A 19,758-nucleotide genomic window follows, 5' to 3' on the forward strand; every position below is an offset into this window, starting at 1 on the left:
GAATGAACCAACGATACGATATTATATATTGTCGCTTAAATTTTGCTATTTCATCAATCATAGTTGGATGTACACAAAGTTTTTCCTTAAACAAAACTTACCATGAAATGTAAATTGCAACGCTTTTAAGTTATAACGTTAAAGAATCATCAAGTTGGTTGGTTGTACACTGCTCTCAAAGAGGACGGTTGATTATGTGTTCTGGTTCTATTGTAACTTTGTTCTAAAAAACGAAAAACAAAATTCAAGGAATTGCAATGGTTGTCCAATTAGATGAACTTAGGAAACTATGGATACAATTAGTCAAATTCTAAGGTTAAAATTGAAGCTTTAGTATTACAAACTACATATGCCATTGCGGACACCTAGACTTACTCACTGAATCATTATTTGAACAACTACCTAACTCTACCAAAATATTCAACCACAAGTAATAAACATCTCAAGTATTTAAATTCCAAATATTTAACTTTCAAATATTTAATAATATCCATAAGCATCAAATAATACTCACTATCTAAGCAAAGCTGTGAAAGGTGATGAAAGAGGTTAAAGCCAAAAAAAGAACCGATAACAGCTTGACTTGTTTTAGTGGAAGCTTCTCATAATAATAATAAACACAAACTCATTGCTTCCTGCTCCAATTAGTGAATCACAGGTTTGAGAGGATGAGCTCTCAATTTGGACAAGTCTAGATTAGAATCAAGTTCCTCGTCTAGCTCCCCAACAATGCTTCTGCACAAGATTAACTTCATGAGTTTCAAAACAATAAGTTTCTAGTGAAATTAGGAAAAAGAAATATAACTCTAAACAAGATCATGTTTTTTATGATTCTTTTCTCCTCGATTCTACAATATGCTTGCAGGAGAGGAGGTATTTGAGCCTCTAACCTCTCGGTTAACTCCTTGAAAAAAAAAACGAGAAGAAAAAAAGTGAGATGGTAGTTACATATTGTCGCCTCGGATTATATATAGACCCAAAACAAGTTGTTGAACGCCTTCCTGCAGATCGAGAAGTAAGTATTGAGTTAATTCAAAGGAAAAATGTAGAGTTTTAAATCCTTTGAAAGCCATTGCATCAGAAAATTCAAGGATCCAACAAATTCAAATGAAAATTTATCCGTTCACATAATTTAATGAGTATAGACATTTCTGTCTGAATGAAAACTTTTGATCCACATGAAAATGCTAGTACTTGTTATTTGAACTATGGAACTGATGAACAAAAACATTATACATATAGTCATGGAATCAGTTTCCCACAACAAAGGCCTACACGGTGAATAATTGAAATGAAGATAAAATCAGAAATGAAAACTAGATGGCTTACTATCCATTTGCATAGAATAGAGAAAGCAAACTAGGGCATGCTTTTGAAGGAGTAAATTTAACTCAGCATGAAGGCAGAATTAAGCTAATGTGGTCAGTTTTGGTATCTGTTGAAAAACATGCTTTCCTCAAGGGGAAAATTTTGTACTCAAGATCTAACTTCAGTCTTCAAATTTAAAAAACAAAATTTTCATGTATCAATTGAAAGTATAGAACTACCACTTCTTAATCATCATATTATCCCCTTGTTGCTTCTACTCCTTCTCACATCTCATTTGATATTTTAGCAGCTCGAATCACATTAATCTAACCAATGTAGAATCATGTTTTCTAATTTAAAATATAAACAAAAAATACAACGACAATCAGCCAAGTATGAAAAATTTTGTCCGAACCAGCATAATAGAAATGCATCAACTAAGGTGTGATAACAGTCAAATCATATAAATTATTTTTACATATTGAAAAAATTCTCTCTCTAAACTAACAGTCAACGGAAGAGCAATAGAAAGTAGAAAATTCCATCTTAGTTAACAACGGTTATTGTACAAACCTTGGTAGAGTAAACACGTTCATGAGATTCATCAAGAATAATATTTGTAGCCTGGTCAAACCCTTTCAACACTCCCTGCATAAAGTATTATTAAATTAAACACAATCTGGGTGGATGAAATATCAGTTAACTAGATGATAGCTCACAACCATACCACTATATTGCGGCCGTCGTTTGTGATAACTGATATTGTTTCTAAAAAAAGAAGTTAAGAGGATGATTTTAGTGCAAGCAAGTGAGAAGATTAAGAACAGTATATTAGACAATAACATAGGATTTCATCTTAAAACCAATCAACAATAGAGGAGAAATCCATATATATCTTCAACAAAGTATAACAGGTTACAAAGAGGTTCTTTTGAATAGCCTAAAACAGTTCATAACCAGCTCAAAAGGGAACAATCTATTCAACTTCCACCCTCAAGAGTTCAGTAATATCCTCGTTGGATCAATTACTCCGTTTTCACACTGAATGAACTATAGAGACTGATATATGTATAAAAACAAACAGTTCGAGAGAATCTAAATAAAATTACTTACGATCAACCAGAGAATCAAGTCCAGGTCCACTTGCCATATTGAAGACCCTTACAATAAGCCGGGAGCTATTCTATGTTATCAGCTCGGCTAGATTCTGCCCAAAACAACAAAGAAAAATAAGACACAATAGATTACAAGTTAGTCCCAGAAGAAGAACAAGAAGCGTTATAAGCATTTCAGGAACCAGGTTTCATACTTATACATCAATACTTAAAGCTTAATTTGAATGTAAATATCTGAAGTAGCAATTTCCTTACCAGAAATGAACTAGCCTCGATTTTTTCCAATTTCACGCTTGCGGCTGCAAGTGAATTCTCTAAATCACTTAAACGAACTACAAAGCATAATATAAAGTTCGTAATTCCAGCAAAATTTAAATTGGAAATTCCAATTTTCTAAACAGATTAAGTGTTTTCTTCTCTCCTATAGGTTTATAATCTGCCAATATATACATGGTTGGAGTTGTTCTGTCAATCAAAACAACTCCTACATGCTAGGGATCAAAAGAGCATTGGATGACACGATAGATTACTTCAACTATTCTACATAAAAGATATAAAGAAGATCAAAGCCTCAACCGTTCGAAAACATCCAATTTGCCACAACGGTTTCCATTTTCGTTGCTACTCTGCTAATGTTATAAAATAATCACAAATAACGATAAACATCAAAACATCTCTTCTCCTTCGTTAGACAATTCTAATTTGAGTTTTCAAGGGAGAAGAAAGACATAGATGGAGATTTTGAGCATACCTTTAACAGTAGCAAGAGAGAGTAGAAAGTCAGTACAACAAAAGGAAGGCTGCGGCAGGACAAGGAGAAGAAAACGCCGCCGGCACGAGCGGAAGAAAGACGGGGGCGATACTGAGCTGCTGAAAGGAAGAGCCGGGGGTAACTGTGAAGAAGAAGAAGAAGGTGTAGTACGTGAGAGTCAGGAAGACGAAAGGGTTTTAGGTTTTCTCTCTCTTTTATTTATTTATTTATTTTACTTGACGAACTATACCTTGAATACACTAGATTGAGTTTTTCCTCTATTTTTTTTTTAAAATGGTATGGTTTCAATTTAGACAAAGATTTTTTTAAAAAGTAATAAAAGATTATTACAATCGAAAATTTAATAAAAAGATTTGAACCACAACCTTCAAAGGTTGGTTGTAGTTTTTAATCCATCAATTTACAAACTAATCAATCAATTTACCTTTTAAAAGATAAATTAGTTTATATTATATATTAGATTTTTTAGCATTAATAGAGTTGATATGTCATATGGAGCAACTTCACATAGGAACTCGGAGTGAAAAATGAACGATGATACCTTTTGAAGTGCTATGAAGTTATGCGGTGTCAAGTGAATGATTCATGACTCCTTTATGGGTACTCATGGAAGGTGATAAACTTGATTAAAAATTGGTGAAGAATATAGTTGTATTGACGAGAAGGCTACTTACACACCATGGAGGTCGTTATGCTATTGGGTTTTAAATTATATTATAGTCACACACCAAATAACTATTGTTTCACCGATTTGTTTTTGTCCAATGTAAGTAGTATTTATTGAATAATAAGAATATTCCACAATAGTAAAAATTCCTTTTACTTTATAAACCACTTTCACCATTCTTTCATGTAGTAAAGATGAGAAAGTACAATATGTTTCTCCCTGTTTGAAACTAAAAATCCTAATTCTCATAAATCGGAAAACAAAATCGTATTATCTCCATTTTCATTTGTACCCTTTGTTAAATCAAATGAAAAACGGAAGATAAATTAACAATAAACTAAGGAATCCAATTTTCACCCTACTTACTTATGGGACTTTGCCAACTTCTTCTTTCGTTTCTTTACAGCCTTTGGGACCTTGTTCTTCCGAGCCTCTCTCTTCTCTTCCTTCACCTTCTTTTTGTTCTCTTTTCTCGCAGCTTTTCTATCAACTGGTGTCTGCGTAGTCTCGGTTGAAGAACCCGGTTCTCCTTCTGACTCATTCGAGCTCTCTTCATCTTCCTCTGATGTTGATTCGGTCGCTTTCTCGCAAGAGTTCGACAAGCCAGTTATACTTTCGGATGGTTTGATCATGTCTGCATTGTGTTCTTCCTCATCTTTTAGATCTGACGTAGGTTGAGCCATTGGAAGGGCCTGTTTTAAGCCTGTAATGGTCTTATAGTACATATCTTCAGTGTCCTGACCACTTGTTAAACGTATTACATCCTCCTCGGCATGTTTGACACTATCCAGTGTCTTCGGAATATATGACTGGAAGCAGGGGGAAAATCGATTAAAACATATCTTGCAATAATCCAAGAACTTAAAAATCAAACCAATACTCAGTCGATCCGGACATACACATGCTTGATAGCTGAAAATGTTAAGTTACCTGAACAAATACAGAATCTGCAATTTCATCCTCAACAGATATATCACCTCTAGCCGAGATTTTCTCTTGCATCTGGAAATTTGAAGAAAACATAGTAAAATAAACAGATATTTTCTAAATTTAATAATAATAATAATTAAAAAATAATTTCTTCAATAACAAACCTCTTCTAGATAATTATCCATCGTCTCATCAGTGAGGCATGGATCAACTATAAAATCAAACAGTTCTCGTATTGTCATTACCGCTACACCATGTTTTTTAAAGAAATCCTGTTTGTCAGTACAAAGTAGCCTCTCAAAGTCACTTCACCAAATGATCAAATTGCATTAAGTTAAGAAAAGAAGTAGGAGAATAGAACCCGAGCTTATTTGAGCGTGATTTTGAAATGGTTAAGAACACTTTTGTCATGTGGAAAATCACTTTGAAACACATGGATCATTCAAGATCAATTTAATGTTTGATTTCACACATCAAAATGTGATTTTCGTGCCATCAAAACTGATATTGAATCATTAAAGGCATGCACTTTTGTCATATTGAAAATCACTTTGAAAAACACAGATCATTCAAAATCAATTTAATGCTTGCTTTGATTTCACACTTCCAAATCTAATTTTCAATCCATCAAAATTGATTTTGAATCATTAAAGGCATGTATGTATTTGATAGAAGTGAATTCAACCATTTTATAATTACTTGCAAACAAACAATGTCCAAAGACTTACAGAAACATGAAGACAATCTTCACGAAGGAAATCGAGGGCATGAGGGTGGTCGAGATCAACTGATTGAGAAACATCTATAATATAAAGATGACCCTGTCATGCAAGAGATAAACTTGCATTAGTCTTTCCATAATGCCATTTTGTCAAGTCGACAATATTAGAAGTCACAAACCTCAAAATAAAGTATGTTATATTCACTAAGATCTCCATGGACTAACTTGCACTTCTGGTAGAGGGTTCGCATCGTGATGATTATCTGAAAAAATGAAAAGAAAATTACAACATTGAAGCCATGCAAGCAATGTTTGCCTTGAATGAAATATTGAATTTTAAAAACTCCAGCATTAATCAGCCGCGTCATGTTGCTGCAGAAGTTAGGGGCTAAAGTGCATGCACTAACTTTTCTTTTTAACATTAATTATGTGCATAGCTAATTCATTTATCACTAAAGAGGACTCAACAACTCCAGCACTTGACAGTCTCTATGATTAGCTTCGGTTTTAGAAAAATTGTGGTGGAAACAGAATAATGCAGGTGTCTGAACTTTGGTGATAACAACCACACATACAAACATACCTCCAAATAACTTTCACGTAGCCTGTTCAAGGACAAGGCAGCATCCTTAAGACGTGGTGCAGCCCAACCTGTCTTGCCTACATAAGAGGAAAAGGACAATGTTAGGCCCCGATAGTGAATACATATGTTAAGAGCCGTAGAACTGAACCATCATGGATTGACCTAGTGGTAAAAAAGGAAGTATAGCCTCACAACTAACTAAGAGGTCATGGATTCAATTCGTGATGGTCATCTGCCTAGGAATTAATTTCCTATGAGTACCAAAATGTTGCAAGGTCATGTGATTTTTCTCGTGAGATTAGTCAAAGTATGCGTAAGCTGACCAGAATACTCACAGATATAAAACAAAAAAAGAACCCGCAGAACTAGTAATATTTGAGGATCCTTTGTGTATTAGCCACCTTAGGGGGATACTGTTCTAGTTATGTTGTTTTGATATCTACTTTGTGTGTACTTTTGAGGAATCATTTGTGTATTAGCGTGTGGTTGGTATATCGCCCTCTTGAATCAGTGGTAAACTTGTGTACCCCTATCCATATTTTGTGAATGAAAGTTAAATCTCTCATCTAAATAAGGAGTATCCTTGCTGGAAAAATCAATGACATCTTCAAGATGCAACTCAAGAATAGAAGCCAGTCATACTGTGTTAGTTCGTTAGGTGAAAGTACTCACACAAAATTAGAATGATTTGGACATGTTGAACATCCTAAATACTAGTGATTCACAAACAACAAAATCTCTCATGCCATCTATCCAAGTTAAATATCCATTACCGAAATCAGACAGAGAATACCCACTTGTTCTTCTTTTGCTAGATTATCAATTTAATAATAGTGCAGAAGTGTTTACTTTTTCGTTTTTGGCACTGGTTGGTTCATGCATCTCTCAATGCAAAACGGTTTGTTCTCTTTACAAAGTGGATCTTGTCATAAAAGAAAAGCTGTTGTTTTGCTCAAATACAATAAAAATAAAAGTAAGAAAAAGTACACCAACATCAAGAACATTTGTTGTTCAAACCTAATGACACAATGAACCAAAAATGAAGAGAACATCTGACATTAAATGAAAATTATTGATTATTCAGGAACATAAGCTCGGAGAAGGGCATATGTACCAATGAACTCCATGACCAGCACATGCATTCTCAAGAGAAGAGGAGTAGGACATCTAATTCCAGCAGCTTTTAACCTGAAAGTTCAAGGTAGCAAATACTATGATTCAAAAGATTGCATAAAAAATTGCCGTGGGTGTAAAATTTGCAGGCAACTCGAATGATTCAACCAATTAATGCATATTTAATTTAAAATTTAAGTTTATAAGCACTGCTTATGAATCATGTGTTAACATTTTTTTTAATCCAATTATTACTCATATTTTCAAAAACCAAGTCAAGTTTTGGAGAGGAAAAAAAATAGTTTTCACAAACTCGTTTTTGTTTCTAAATTTTGAGAACTCAAGTGTTTCATTAAGATTTTTGAAAACCATAACACTTGGGAGGAACAAGCATAATTTCATATTAAAAAGATAAAACACAACACATTTGTTTAAAAAAATTCATAAAATATTTTTATCTTAAAATGTTGGTCCCATCTTGTACATCAAGAAACTGAGCCCAATGGAGGTCTCTCTTAGGAACTACAAATAGTTGGCGTGGTTACCTCATCAAATTCCTCATTTCCTTCTCAGCCCATGTCTTGACCATTTTCCTTGGATTATGCCTGCAATATCCGTGTCTGAAACGGTAGTCACCTTGGACATAGCGATCCCTGTCCCTGAAATTGACCAGAATAATAAAATAAGCTCAGACACTGATGCATATATAAGTTTCAAAATGACAAGGCGAGGCCCTCTTAGCTCTGTTATAATCATTGCTGAACATAGTTGGTAAAACTTTTGAATGAAACCAAAGCAACGAACACCAAATCAAATTCAATAGCCTTAAGACATACTTAAACACCAAAACTGAAGTTTTGTAGATTTTGATAGCAAATTCTTGACCATCGGATTTCGTTGCGTGATAAACATTAGCCTGTTGATGAAAGACAGAGAAAGACAAATAAATAAATACAACTCGGAATAACCTACTAGACAAAAGCAGAAAATTGTAAAAAGATTTTCATACTTCAATTAGTAAATAAATAACATAATACATACTTCTTTTCCAGTAGAAATGCAGCCATTAATGTCATGAAAAACACCTCGGTTGAGCATCTTGAATAAAACCATTCGAGTTCTAGGATCAATTGCCTACAGCAGTCGTGCATTCGACCATATAAGTACTTATAATGCACAAGGGAATGGATTGTTTCAAGAGAAAACCAATTAAATGTTATAGCCACCAACCTGTTCAACAGTTGCACGATCAGCTTTCTCTGTAGTTTTCGTCTTTCCTATAGCCATTTCCTTGACACTGTCACGAATGGCAGTGGTAACAGAATTTGACATTCCCACATTAAACCTCCCTTCCCATTCCTACATTAACAATCAGGATAAACAATTAAGGTGTCACTAAATTATATGGGATGAAACTTATATTATTGGCACAATAGTAAACACCACCAGCAGTAGGAAATCAGAAAAAAAAAAAATTAACAATGATATACCGCAAGAGGTGAAGCTCTAATGTGATTGGTAAACTTTTGGTTCCGATTTGAGAGAGGTTGAAGAGTTGAGGAATTATGACGAGAATAAAGCCCACCATGGGCATTAGGACGCCTAGCATTGAGTGAAAAAGTCCCATCGACTGTTTCTCGATCTTCCTTCGCATCCAACCAGTCCAATGCATCTCCAATCTCAGAGTCTGATGACCATGAAAGGTCCTCCTCTCCTTCATCTTCTTCCACCGATTCATCGTTATTCATTATTGAAGGTTCGACTTCATCTACCTTCTCTTCCACAGCAGGCATGCCTGCTGCTTCCATCAGAGGTGTTACTGTATATCAAAACTCAAAACTCGCCAAAAGAATCTTTAAATAGATCACCTTAGAAACTTCCGAAAAACCATTAAGTAAAAAAATCCTAAACACAACCAAGAATCTCGCGAAGAGTGGTGGCTCACGGAGACGTTTCCGGCGAGGTACACAAAGGTGTCGGTTTGCTGATGAGCGAAGAGAACGGTGGCTGCGCTGGAAGACTGGGCAGTAAGGGAAGATGTTGAGAGTGACGAAGAGAAGCGGAGAGATAAGAAAACACGTGGGTGTAGTGCGCGACGAAGACCTGCCGGTTTACGTGGCTGTCACCGCTGCTCGTGGGTTTGCTGCGATCGCCGACGGAGGAGAAAAACCGAGCAGGAAGAGAGGAGGGGTCGATGATAAGTGGAAGAAGCAGAACCCGCGTAGGGTTTTTCTTTTTTCTCTTTTCTTAATCTACTTAGACAACTTTTACCCTCAACTTTTAACTTCGTTAAAATTACTTTTTACTTGGGAACTTTTTCAAATTCTACCTTAATAGTAATGAATTTTTTACCTTCAAATAGTATTTCTGATTGTTGTTGCACAAATCCATGTAATATCGTGCCACACACTAATATTTAAGTAAGCAAGTATAACCATGTTGAAAAATGTAAAACCAATCCTAACAAAAATTTATTGGCTAAGTATTTCATATGATTTCAATCATTATTTTTTTATTAGAATCCGTTTGCATTTCTATTTAGGTTTTTTATGTCTTTTCATTCCATTTGTCAATATAACTTTTTAATACGGTAAAGATGAGGGATCAAACATTCCACTTCTAGAATGAAAGATCATGTCAATTATTGTTGAACAAATTTCACTTTTGTATTGACTATGTATTTAAAACTGATAGTTGACTAGTACCGTTAAACTTGTTATGCAACAACAATGATATGTCAATGATAGTCATGTCACGTATAGAATTCTAAAAATTGAAGTTTAACGTAGATATTATTACGATTGTCACAATTAAATGAAGGAAAACAAATTACATTCATTTTTTTTTTTATCATGAAACATCATCAAATATAATAAAATGAACAAAAGATGTTTACAAAATAGAACCTAATGAAATTTTACTCTACCTTGAACATTTTAAGCAATTTTACAATTTACATTTATTATTTTGCACTTTTTTCTATAATATTCTCATCACTTCTATTATATCACCAAATTGGTTTCCAAAAAGCAGAATTTGAAACAGAAAATGGGCCTTGGACCTTGGGCCTGATTAGTGTATTGCATAACGGATCAGGCAAATGGGCCACAACATCGGAAACAGGTAAGACGAAAGGAAGGAAAGAAAATGGGGGAAATGCATCAAAGGCTGGATAACTTCGGAATGTATCTACACTGTATATCTACACATCGTCCGAAACGGAACAGCTCCAAAACGTCCAAACAAATCCAAAGCAAGGGAAAAGATAAGAGAGTGTGATTTTGTGTTTGGAATCGAAATTGAAGAGCTTACACATATCATTACGTGTCACCCCAAAACCACCACCTATTTCCACCTGTCTCCCTTCTCTCAACCCCCCATTTTCCCCCTCATTTTAAAAATCCCACAATCCTACATGCAAATTTGCAATTTCAAGCTCTCACACACCATAATTTTCCACCCTCAGGTATTTCAACAACCAAAAAAGGGAAAGGAGACTTAACTAAACACTCTGCTTCGTGAGGAAGTGTTTTGGTTTTGGTGATCCTGTTTTTCACCGCCGTTATGCCGCCGAGACGATATGCTTTTGGACGGGCCGATGAGGCCACCCACCCCGACTCCATTCGTGCTACCTTAGCTGAGTTCATTTCCACTTTCATCTTCGTCTTTGCTGGCGAAGGCTCCGTTCTCGCTCTTGGTATGACTGTTTTACAGTTATTTTGAAAGTAAAAAATTGACTAATAAACTAATTTTAAATAATCAACAACGATTTGACAAATGATTTTTTTTTTTCAAACATGCAACCGCCCAAACTTGATCTTATTAAAAAATTCAATATTGTATTTGAAAGGATTTTCTTTTAAATTTTTTTACAAACATTTTCAAGTACATGCATGCAAGATCAATGGATGGATTATTAATTTCTTGGTTTTCCATTTTTGCAGATAAAATTTTCAGGCCAGCGGATTATGGAAGTTATGGTCACGGAAGTTATGGGCATGGAAGTTACGGCCGAGGAGGGTACAGTTATGGTCACGGTTATGGTAGAAAGGGGACCGACACAGGCAGAGCTGCGTCCGATTTAGTAGTGATAGCGATAGCACACGCGTTTGCGCTGTTCTCGGCGGTGGCAGCGAGCATCAACATATCGGGTGGGCATGTGAATCCTGCAGTAACTTTTGGGGCCCTTATCGGAGGGAGGATATCTCTTATTCGTGCATTCTTCTATTGGGTTGCACAGATTTTGGGTGCCATTATCGCTTCACTTCTCTTGAGACTTGCAACGGGTGGCATGGTAAAAGAAAAACACTCACATATAACTAATGCTTTAGAAAATGTAGCCTTTAATTTTTTTTTTCTTTTTTCACAATTATATGAAGATTCAAGAATAAAAAAGGTTAAGAAAAAAAAAACAAAATACTAAAGATCTTGAACTCATTATTATTTTAAAGTACACATATAACTTTTGTGTATGTTTCCGAAGTATCTAATCAAACTTTTAAGAAGGAAGAAAAAAGAAATGTTTTTATTTTTTTTTTCATTTAACTTTTAATTCCACAATTTCGTGCATACTCAAACTGACTCTCTCTGGTTTCACCATCTAAGTTCTGTAAACGTAAGAAAAGAGCTCCAAAATTTTGGCTAAGCATTCAAAGCAATTGAGGAAAATGTGCTTAATTTTTAAAAACTAAGAGGCTTCCATCTAAGTCTCTCATGCCATGCTTCATAACCCTTTTAGATTATTGTTTCTAGTAGAGGCGCTCAAGATATCCATCCCTAATTTTTACTTTCCTTTAACGTCCTTACTTCCTTTGTTTATTTTATCATCTCTTTTTTTTTTTTTTTTTTTGTCAAATTGCAGAGGCCTATGGGGTTCTTTGTTTCATCAGGAGTATCGGAATTGCACGGGTTTCTACTAGAGATAATCCTTACATTTGCATTGGTCTACACAGTTTACGCAACAGCAATAGACCCAAAGAGGGGCAGTTTGGGAACAATAGCACCACTGGCAATCGGGTTAATAGTCGGGGCCAATATTCTGGTGGGTGGGGCCTTCGATGGGGCCTGCATGAACCCAGCAAGGGCATTTGGGCCTTCTTTAGTGGGCTGGAGATGGGACAATCATTGGATCTATTGGATTGGCCCATTAATCGGAGGTGGGCTTGCGGCCCTTGTATATGAGTACTTGGTCATTCCCGTTGAACCTCCTCTACATACTCACCAGCCCTTGGCTCCCGAGGATTACTGAGTTTTTTTTTTTTTTTTTTTAATTTGTAAAAACATATTCGAATGTGTGTTTTGGATGTGAGACTGTTTTTCTGCTCTATATGTTGTAGGGTTTTTTTTTCTTCTTTGGAAAAGACTCGAAGCCTTTTGTTGGCCAAGGGTGGTTTGTTGTCTCCGTTTGGGGTTTATTTGTGGTGTTTATGTTCATGAAGGTAATAAATGTCATACAGCTTACATCTTTATCTTTTCTTAAATTCTAAGGTGATGTTTTCTTTTCTTTTCCTTTTTAAATCCATTTGTGATAAGGTCAAGGTTCGATCTTAAAGGTTACCCCCTATATTTTTTATAAATCCAAATACGGTGACATTTTCAAACGGAGAATTCAATAAATTTCACAACAGAGACAAAAGAGTTGGATTAGGTTATGGAAATACCATGAATAGGTCCAAAGTTTTGCCCTTAATCCATATCCTTGTCGTCCTCGTAAGTTGACATTTCATTTCCTGTAATTTCAAGACAAACCAAAAATGGTCCTTCAATCTTTTGTCTTTGCTCTCCATATTCATTTTGGTCCTTAATACTATTGACACGAATTATAAACTAAAATATAGTCATCTCTGTAAAAAATGAATTATATATATCTGAAATTGTGAAAGGAAAAAAGGATAAACAAGGAGAAAATGAAACCAAAACCGACGTACAAAAGAACAACATGACTTATGACAGTACGTATACTAAAACAATAAACGCAAAAAAAATATACAAAAATAGGATTGAACCTGAACAGTTCTTTCATTTCATTTTATAGTATTTGGCAACCCAAGGAGCAAGTTGGGTGTTGTGAGGTGATCTTGGATTGGATGCATAATAATCAGACCAGTAACAAGGGGTGAGTTTATGAGCGAACCTTCCGTTGGAAAAAATGCAAAAAGGAAGCCAATCTTCACCGCCATTCATCCTTTTCTTGCGTTCTCTGGGATAAGCCAATGGCGCCTGGACATACCTGAAAATAAAGCATCTCAGCAATCTTCTTATGATCAAACATATAAGCACAAGTTCATGCGTATAAAAAGGGTCACACAATGAGAAGAATTCATTGTCTTCTACTCCTTTTCATGCTCTAAAATTTGAACTCGAAGGTCAAGGAAAAATTTTGCATTTTGCAAGTGAAGTGAAATGATTTAACATTACCTGATGCCATCAAGTACTAGATCCCAGCAGAAATGGGTATGACCAAACACATGACATGCTGATGTTGTTTCTTTACTCCCGTGTATTGATCTTATACGATCCTCGAGATAATCTGAGCCAATGATTTTAGGGAGTTTTGGGTAGAATAGCATCCTCTTTTCTGGACATAGCTCTGGCCTATGAACACAACAAGCAAAGCACATCATTATATTAACAAAAATGACAAACACAAAGAAGCTATTGATAAAAAAGTCATAAATCATCATATGCTTGACTTCGTCAAACGTTTCAGTAGCCATGCTTTCCCGTGATTAAGAAGCGATCCTAGTGGTAAGAGTATAGGATGTTTAGTGATAAGCTCCAAGATCGTGGATTTAATAACTTCATTATTTTAACCCTAGAAGCTAGCTTTGGATCGGCGAACTTTCTCTTCCAAAGGTTAATTGGAATGGGACATGAACATATACATAATGAACATAATCCATGGAGTGGGGTCCTCCTATACCCCTGTTATTTAATATAATTGGCAGTTATCAAAATTCTAAAAAAGAAGAAGTAATCCAAACTTGCCCTCTGGTTTGAGTCAGTGTTTGATTGGGTTCAGGAGAAAGAATGTAAATCCAACTTCATTTAAGAATCTAAGTGCCATAAATGAATCATCACACTTGTTGCTACTTTATATGCAACAATAAAGTGTGGACCAAATACCTCGATTAAATAATTGCATTTCCAAGGCAACAGCATACGACATGCAAATTGAACACTGTCTATTGACATAAACGATCCATAATTTAACAACATATAAAAGATGCACCAAATGCTCTCCATAGAAGACCGTGATATGAGAATCAGTTTGTAAAACACAATTAATGAGTTGGGTGTTTGCGCACGTATATTTACTGACCTGGGAACAAAGTGAGAAAATGTAATTATCTGACTGCAGGTTCTTCGAATCTTCTCGATCATTATATTATTCTTTTCATTCATTGCATCAAAGAACAATGCTAGTGAAGCACCTTCATTTGAAAGATCTCCGGGCCATTTACATGCATGGAAGTCTTTACATACCTGCCATTAGCCATTTAAAACCAATTGGTCCAATTCCACGAGTTTTCATTTTCAAATCAACGGATTCAAATAAGAAAATGAAGTTGCAAAAATAACCAAAATAAAATTTCGTGTAAAAGGATTAAAAAACAGTACGAAGACACAACAATAATCTCGAGCCTTCTTCAAACACAAATAATATAACTACCATGCGTGAACATCTACAATAAAGTAACTAATTGGGAGAATTGTTCACTCAATAAAATTTTATCACAGCAGATATTATAATGAGAAACGAAATGGAAGTTGCCAGCAAGCTATAGGTACAAAACATTGAAATTTCAAAGCTCAACTGTAGAAGAGAGAAAACTCCTTATTCCACCAACACAAGTTTTGATCATTGCTCAAGGTAACATTCCATGAGAAATCAAAGAAACAGGAATCTTGAAATAAATACACAGACAAGTTGAAAAGATGCAGCCCACATCAAACGAACCAAAAAAGACATTCAAAATGCAAAAATTAAAAGGGATGGAGGACAAAAGGCAAACAAATTAGAGCTCTGGAAATGGAATTAGTTCTCCATGATACGAAGAACTAATTTCATTTCCATTTCCATTTTCTATATGTATTATTCAAAAGAAAACAAAAATCCAATGAGACCATTGCAAGAACCTTGAATAATAAATAAAAAGATTAACATGAAACTATACCAAAGGCGTTATAGATACAGAAAAAACCTGATATTAAAACTAGATCTAAAGACTCTTACTAGGGAAAAGAAAGTGAATCACCATCTCCAGAGATGGAATGCGGATACCCTGTAAGTCCATTTCTCTGTCAAAACTCTGATGCAAAAACATCAAATAACGCACAAGGATGAGCATTAATATCACTAGAACTGAAAGCTACAAAGAGAAAGTAACAGTCAATCACCCACCTCGTGATACCAAGAGAACAACGGAACTATTCCCAATCCGTTCAAGATTGCCGGATTGGTATCAACTCCAAGATCTCTACACGCATCAAGAAGTTTACTCATCTTCTCAATAGAATCGAGCTGAAAAAAAGAAAGCGTGTAATGAAATAGCTAAGAAGGAAAATCTAATGAAAATCACAATGTATAGATGCTTCAAAACTGGTAAGTCATCCTAAAAATATAAAAACTAAGAAATTACGAGAGAGCTTACAGCACGAAACCTAACCTCCAACCACTTACATAATTGTCTTCCTCCCGACGGCACCACAGATCATGATTCCCAGGCACAAAGAAGACGCGCTCAAATCTATCCTTCAACATAGCCATTGTCGAAACAAAATTACTTATCGTCTCGGCTACATCTCCGGGGACAATAAGAACATCGTCTCTATATTTGTCCAATGACAAGGAGTGAATCCAGTTCATATTTTCGTCGTAATCCGTATGTAGATCAGAGAGCACAAAGACTCGCAGGCCACCGTCTTCTCCGAATGCGGAAGGCAGAATATGAGGCCTCGCAACACCGAAACATTTCAACTTCGCGCCTCTCTGATTTTTGCGTAGAGGTGCAAGGATCGAAGGGGGATTAGAAGGGCGGAGTTTTAGTGTAAAGTTCGAACAAAAAGGAACAAACGTAGCCACCATGAGGCATGAGCGGTGTGGCAATTGGCCGTCCGACTGGCTTCGTGAAATGCGAGGAGTCGGGATTCTCGCCTCTCGTCGGAGTTAAACAAAAAAATATGGATAAAATGTGGCGCCTAAAATTAAATAGAAAGGTTGGGTTACCTTCTCATAATCTTTTCAAAAGTTGCAAAAAGATTTATATTTCTACATTTTGCTATTTAAAATAATTTCTTGTTTTTATTAAACTTAAATTTAGATTCTCTTTTCACAATTATTTTTAAGAGATTATTTTAGCAAGAAAGATTATAGAAATTAAATGTTTTGGTTTATTTTTTATATTTAAAATTAGTTAATTAACAAACGGGTCTGAATTAGAGGATAGTGAGATCATAAAAAGTAAAAGAAAAAATTAAAATATTTTAAATAACTTGAAGAGGCTTAATTTAAAACAATTATATATTGAGCCGAGATTTCTATAAATAAAGATGGCGTTGTCAGGTGTGACAGAACGATGTAGCAGATCCAAATTTCGATGTCCAACATTTATTACACTTAGATTTGTAAAATATTTTATTTTTTATAATTTCCCTTAAATTAAATAAAAAAATACATTTTTAAAAATAGCAAAATAAATTAAAATATTTACCCGCTATAACAAATTTTTGGATTATATTAACGATAGAAACTAAACTTATATCAATGTCTATCGATACGTAGAACCATATATCAATGTCTATCGATACGTAGAACCATATTAACACCTAGTAGACTACCTAGACTAGCTAAACATGCATTCTAAAGATTGTATTCTATTGGAACTACATCACTAAAAACATTAACAAAGTAGAGAACAACAATGTAGCTTATGATAATGTCTTTCAACAAATTGCAAAGGAAATGGTCTTTCAACAATGCAGCTTATGATATTCTATTGTACTGGTAGCTTTGCAGAGTTTATATGGGATACCAAATATATGTTCGAATTCAAGTTCTAAACTCCAAGGTATGGTTTTTCTATTATTACCGTACATTGCAAAGGAAATGATGGATACGACACTGCCAACGTAGAGGAGTGGATAAGAAATGGAGAGGTCCGGTGAAAACAAACCTGAAATCGAAATGGATGGAAGTGGAGAAGCGTCCGCCGGAGTTGAAGTCGAAAGTAAAACAGAGACCCGTGCAGAAGAAATGGAGACGTTCGGTGAACAAGTTGAAATCGGAAAATATAGCGGAGAGTCGTGGAGAAGAAATGGACGGAAGAGAAAAACGTTCACCGGAGGCGGGAGAGAGTTGAAGGGGGTAACTGCAAACGCGGGAGAGTTCAAATACTCTGGTTTACGTTTTTCTTTTGAACGGCCTTCTGTCTTTGGGTTGAAGAAAAGGAAAAAGAAGAAAGGGAAAAAGAGGCAGGAAAATAAAAAAGGTATTTTCGTCATTTCACCTCCAATTTATCCTAAATTTCAACTTTTTTACAATCAATCCTAAAACTCTTTTTCTACCCATTTTTGGCCTATTTTTGTCAATTCCCCGATATTTTTGTTACACGATTGTCCATGGGTTCTTTGCCAAAGCAATGGAAGAGCGGTGAAATTAATAGACAAACAAATGCAGATTCATAGGTTCTCTTCATCTTCCACCTTGATTACCAAGAAGCCTCTTTATCTATGGAACTTGACGATTAGAAGCTCTGTCAATGGCGGGTTTTTCGCCCAATCTCTTGAAACCTACTCGTTTATGCGCCACTCTGGAATCCATGGCAACAATTTCACCTTTCCTCTCCTCCTCAAGGCTTGCGCCAATCTTGCTTCGATCGGTGATGGCACAATGCTCCACGCTCACCTCATCCATGTAGGCTTTGAATCAGACGTCTTTGTTCAAACCTCGCTCGTTGACATGTACTCCAAATTTTCTAACTTGCGTGCTTCACGCCAAGTGTTTGACGAAACGTCTACAAGAAGTGTCATTTCTTGGAATTCTATGATTGCTGCTTATTCTCGTAGTTTTCGGGTTAATGAAGCTTTAAAGCTATTCAGAGAGATGTTGGGGGGTGGATTTGAGCCAAATTCCTCAACTTTTGTAAGCTTATTGTCAGGTTTTGCTGACCCAACTCATGGATCTCTCTTTCAGGGACGTTTGCTACACGGTTGCTTAACCAAGTTTCAACTTCATGATGATACGCCTGTCGAAAATTCTCTTGTGCAAATGTACGTAAACTTTGGTCAAATCGATTCTGCTTGCTCTGTTTTTTATGCCATCAGCGAGAAGACAGTAATTTCTTGGACAATAATGCTTGGTGGTTACTTGAAAGCTGGGGCTGTTGCCAAAGTATTCGAAACCTTTAGCCAAATGAGGCAAAATAATGTCGTATTGGATAAATTTGTTTTTGTAGACATAATCTCCTCTTGTATACAACTAGGAAATTTGTTTTTAGGTTCTTCACTTCATTCCCTCCTCTTGAAAACTGGGCTCAAGTACGAGGATCCTATTGGTTGTTTGCTCATTAGCATGTATTCAAAATGTGGAGACCTCTTGTCTGCTCGAGCAGTATTTGATTTGTTATCTGAAAAAAGCATCTATTCATGGACATCAATGATAAGTGGATATGCCAATGCTGGGTATCCCAGAGAAGCATTAAGTCTATTTTCAATGGCAACACAAAATAATGTTAGACCAAATGGAGCAATGCTAGCTACTGCTATCTCTGCTTGTGCTGATTTAGGATCATTGAGCATGCGTAGGGAAATTGAGGCATTCATACAGCAGGACGGTTTAGCATCGGATAGTCAAGTTTCAACATCGTTGATACATTTGTATTGCAAATTTGGAAGTATTGAGAAGGCAGAAAAAGTTTTTAATAGTATGATACATAGAGACTTGGCAGCTTGGAGTTCCATGATGAACGGTTATGCCGTGCATGGGATGGGAGAAAAGACGATGAATCTGTTTCATGAGATGCAAAGATCAGGAATAAAACCAGATGGTTCTGTTTATGCAAGCATTTTATTGGCTTGCAGTCATTCAGGTCTAGTGGAAGATGGACTAGAGCATTTCAAGAACATGCAGTTGGATTATGGAATAGTACCTACCATGGTACACTACACTTGTTTGGTAGACATTCTAAGCCGAGCTGGTCATCTAGAATTAGCTTTGAATACAATTCAAGAGATGCCTACCCAATTTCAATCTCAAGCTTGGGCTCCTTTCCTCAGTGCTTGCAGAACTTATTGTGATGTTGAACTTGGAGAAGTTGCAAATAGATGTCTATTAAGTTCAAATCCTAGAAACCCAGTAAATCATGTTTTGATGGCTAATTTATACACATCTATGGGTAAGTGGAAAGAAGCAGCCAAAGTGAGAAGTTTGATTGATGATAAAGGTTTGGTCAAAGAACCAGGATGCAGCCAGCTTTAAATCTATGGCCCTATCCATATCATAACCGAAGAACTCCATTTTGTTCCATTGATATTTCCCATTAAAATGTG

The 19,758-nt window shown here is 35.7% G+C and overlaps 5 protein-coding genes across 11 annotated transcripts; 2 read left to right on the top strand and 3 right to left on the bottom strand.

The window, feature by feature from the left end:
• Positions 1-299: 299 nt before the first annotated feature.
• On the bottom strand, positions 300-3,454 carry LOC101208379 (sm-like protein LSM8). Of its 3 annotated transcripts, none has more exons than XM_004137490.3 (7): positions 3,175-3,454; positions 2,679-2,722; positions 2,422-2,515; positions 2,036-2,076; positions 1,882-1,956; positions 949-1,001; positions 300-735 (listed from the first exon to the last, which is right to left on the bottom strand). In XM_004137490.3, exons 3-7 carry the CDS (start codon positions 2,456-2,458, stop codon positions 645-647), a joined length of 297 nt encoding a protein of 98 aa, XP_004137538.1. In that variant the 5' UTR covers positions 2,459-2,515; positions 2,679-2,722; positions 3,175-3,454; the 3' UTR covers positions 300-644. The 3 variants fall into 3 exon arrangements, with proteins under 3 accessions (XP_004137538.1, XP_031736453.1, XP_031736454.1); XM_031880593.1 differs by having other exon boundaries at positions 2,679-2,755; positions 3,175-3,397; XM_031880594.1 differs by lacking the exon at positions 2,679-2,722 and having other exon boundaries at positions 3,175-3,398.
• Positions 3,455-3,949: 495 nt separating this feature from the next.
• LOC101208620 (serine/threonine-protein kinase RIO1) lies at positions 3,950-9,455 on the bottom strand. Its single transcript, XM_004137491.3, has 12 exons — positions 8,700-9,455; positions 8,440-8,568; positions 8,251-8,343; positions 8,046-8,125; positions 7,755-7,868; positions 7,211-7,284; positions 6,097-6,173; positions 5,693-5,776; positions 5,521-5,613; positions 4,957-5,064; positions 4,793-4,864; positions 3,950-4,671 (listed from the first exon to the last, which is right to left on the bottom strand). The coding sequence occupies exons 1-12, from the start codon at positions 9,015-9,017 to the stop codon at positions 4,225-4,227; spliced, it is 1,689 nt and encodes a 562-aa protein (XP_004137539.1). The 5' UTR covers positions 9,018-9,455; the 3' UTR covers positions 3,950-4,224.
• A 789-nt stretch (positions 9,456-10,244) lies between these two features.
• Positions 10,245-16,427, bottom strand: LOC101212697 (hypothetical protein). 5 transcript variants are annotated; one of them, XR_004216792.1, is made up of 8 exons: positions 15,893-16,427; positions 15,614-15,733; positions 15,468-15,521; positions 14,531-14,694; positions 13,627-13,803; positions 13,343-13,438; positions 12,870-12,938; positions 10,245-10,912 (listed from the first exon to the last, which is right to left on the bottom strand). XR_004216792.1 is itself a non-coding variant. In XM_031885753.1 (7 exons), the coding sequence occupies exons 1-7, from the start codon at positions 16,295-16,297 to the stop codon at positions 12,932-12,934; spliced, it is 1,023 nt and encodes a 340-aa protein (XP_031741613.1). In that variant the 5' UTR covers positions 16,298-16,427; the 3' UTR covers positions 12,480-12,931. The 5 variants fall into 5 exon arrangements, 3 of the variants coding, with proteins under 3 accessions (XP_031741613.1, XP_031741604.1, XP_004137640.1); XR_004216789.1 differs by having other exon boundaries at positions 13,215-13,438; XM_031885753.1 differs by lacking the exon at positions 10,245-10,912 and having other exon boundaries at positions 12,480-12,938.
• Positions 10,740-12,675, top strand: LOC101208863 (probable aquaporin TIP3-2). The gene is made up of 3 exons (XM_004137492.3): positions 10,740-10,906; positions 11,154-11,503; positions 12,071-12,675. Exons 1-3 carry the CDS (start codon positions 10,774-10,776, stop codon positions 12,455-12,457), a joined length of 870 nt encoding a protein of 289 aa, XP_004137540.1. The 5' UTR covers positions 10,740-10,773; the 3' UTR covers positions 12,458-12,675.
• A 1,454-nt stretch (positions 16,428-17,881) lies between the features above and the next one.
• LOC101212935 (pentatricopeptide repeat-containing protein At3g12770) lies at positions 17,882-19,687 on the top strand. Its single transcript, XM_004137593.1, has one exon. The coding sequence runs from the start codon at positions 17,882-17,884 to the stop codon at positions 19,685-19,687; it is 1,806 nt and encodes a 601-aa protein (XP_004137641.1).
• Positions 19,688-19,758: the final 71 nt, after the last annotated feature.

This window comes from Cucumis sativus, chromosome 1 (genome assembly GCF_000004075.3).
Source record: "Cucumis sativus cultivar 9930 chromosome 1, Cucumber_9930_V3, whole genome shotgun sequence".
Taxonomy (NCBI): domain Eukaryota; kingdom Viridiplantae; phylum Streptophyta; class Magnoliopsida; order Cucurbitales; family Cucurbitaceae; genus Cucumis; species Cucumis sativus.

Bases quoted from the DNA above. Each gene is read 5' to 3' on its own strand.
- LOC101212935 (XM_004137593.1), top strand. From the start codon at position 17,882: ATGCAGATTCATAGGTTCTCTTCATCTTCCACCTTGATTACCAAGAAG.
- LOC101212697 (XM_031885744.1), bottom strand. From the start codon at position 16,297: ATGGTGGCTACGTTTGTTCCTTTTTGTTCGAACTTTACACTAAAACTC. The intron at 15,522-15,613 runs GTGGGTGATTGA...TTTTTGCATCAG, and splicing joins TGTTCTCTTGGTATCACGAG to AGTTTTGACAGAGAAATGGA. The intron at 14,695-15,467 runs GTGATTCACTTT...GGCTAATGGCAG, and splicing joins GCATTCCATCTCTGGAGATG to GTATGTAAAGACTTCCATGC.
- LOC101208620 (XM_004137491.3), bottom strand. From the start codon at position 9,017: ATGGAAGCAGCAGGCATGCCTGCTGTGGAAGAGAAGGTAGATGAAGTC. The intron at 8,569-8,699 runs GTATATCATTGT...TTGTTAATGTAG, and splicing joins TTAGAGCTTCACCTCTTGCG to GAATGGGAAGGGAGGTTTAA. The intron at 5,777-6,096 runs GTATGTTTGTAT...TCATTTTTTCAG, and splicing joins TACGTGAAAGTTATTTGGAG to ATAATCATCACGATGCGAAC.
- LOC101208863 (XM_004137492.3), top strand. From the start codon at position 10,774: ATGCCGCCGAGACGATATGCTTTTGGACGGGCCGATGAGGCCACCCAC. The intron at 10,907-11,153 runs GTATGACTGTTT...CCATTTTTGCAG, and splicing joins AGGCTCCGTTCTCGCTCTTG to ATAAAATTTTCAGGCCAGCG. The intron at 11,504-12,070 runs GTAAAAGAAAAA...GTCAAATTGCAG, and splicing joins GACTTGCAACGGGTGGCATG to AGGCCTATGGGGTTCTTTGT.
- LOC101208379 (XM_004137490.3), bottom strand. From the start codon at position 2,458: ATGGCAAGTGGACCTGGACTTGATTCTCTGGTTGATC. The intron at 2,077-2,421 runs GTAAGTAATTTT...TTCTTTTTTTAG, and splicing joins ACTTGATTCTCTGGTTGATC to AAACAATATCAGTTATCACA. The intron at 1,002-1,881 runs GTTTGTACAATA...CTCGATCTGCAG, and splicing joins AACGTGTTTACTCTACCAAG to GAAGGCGTTCAACAACTTGT.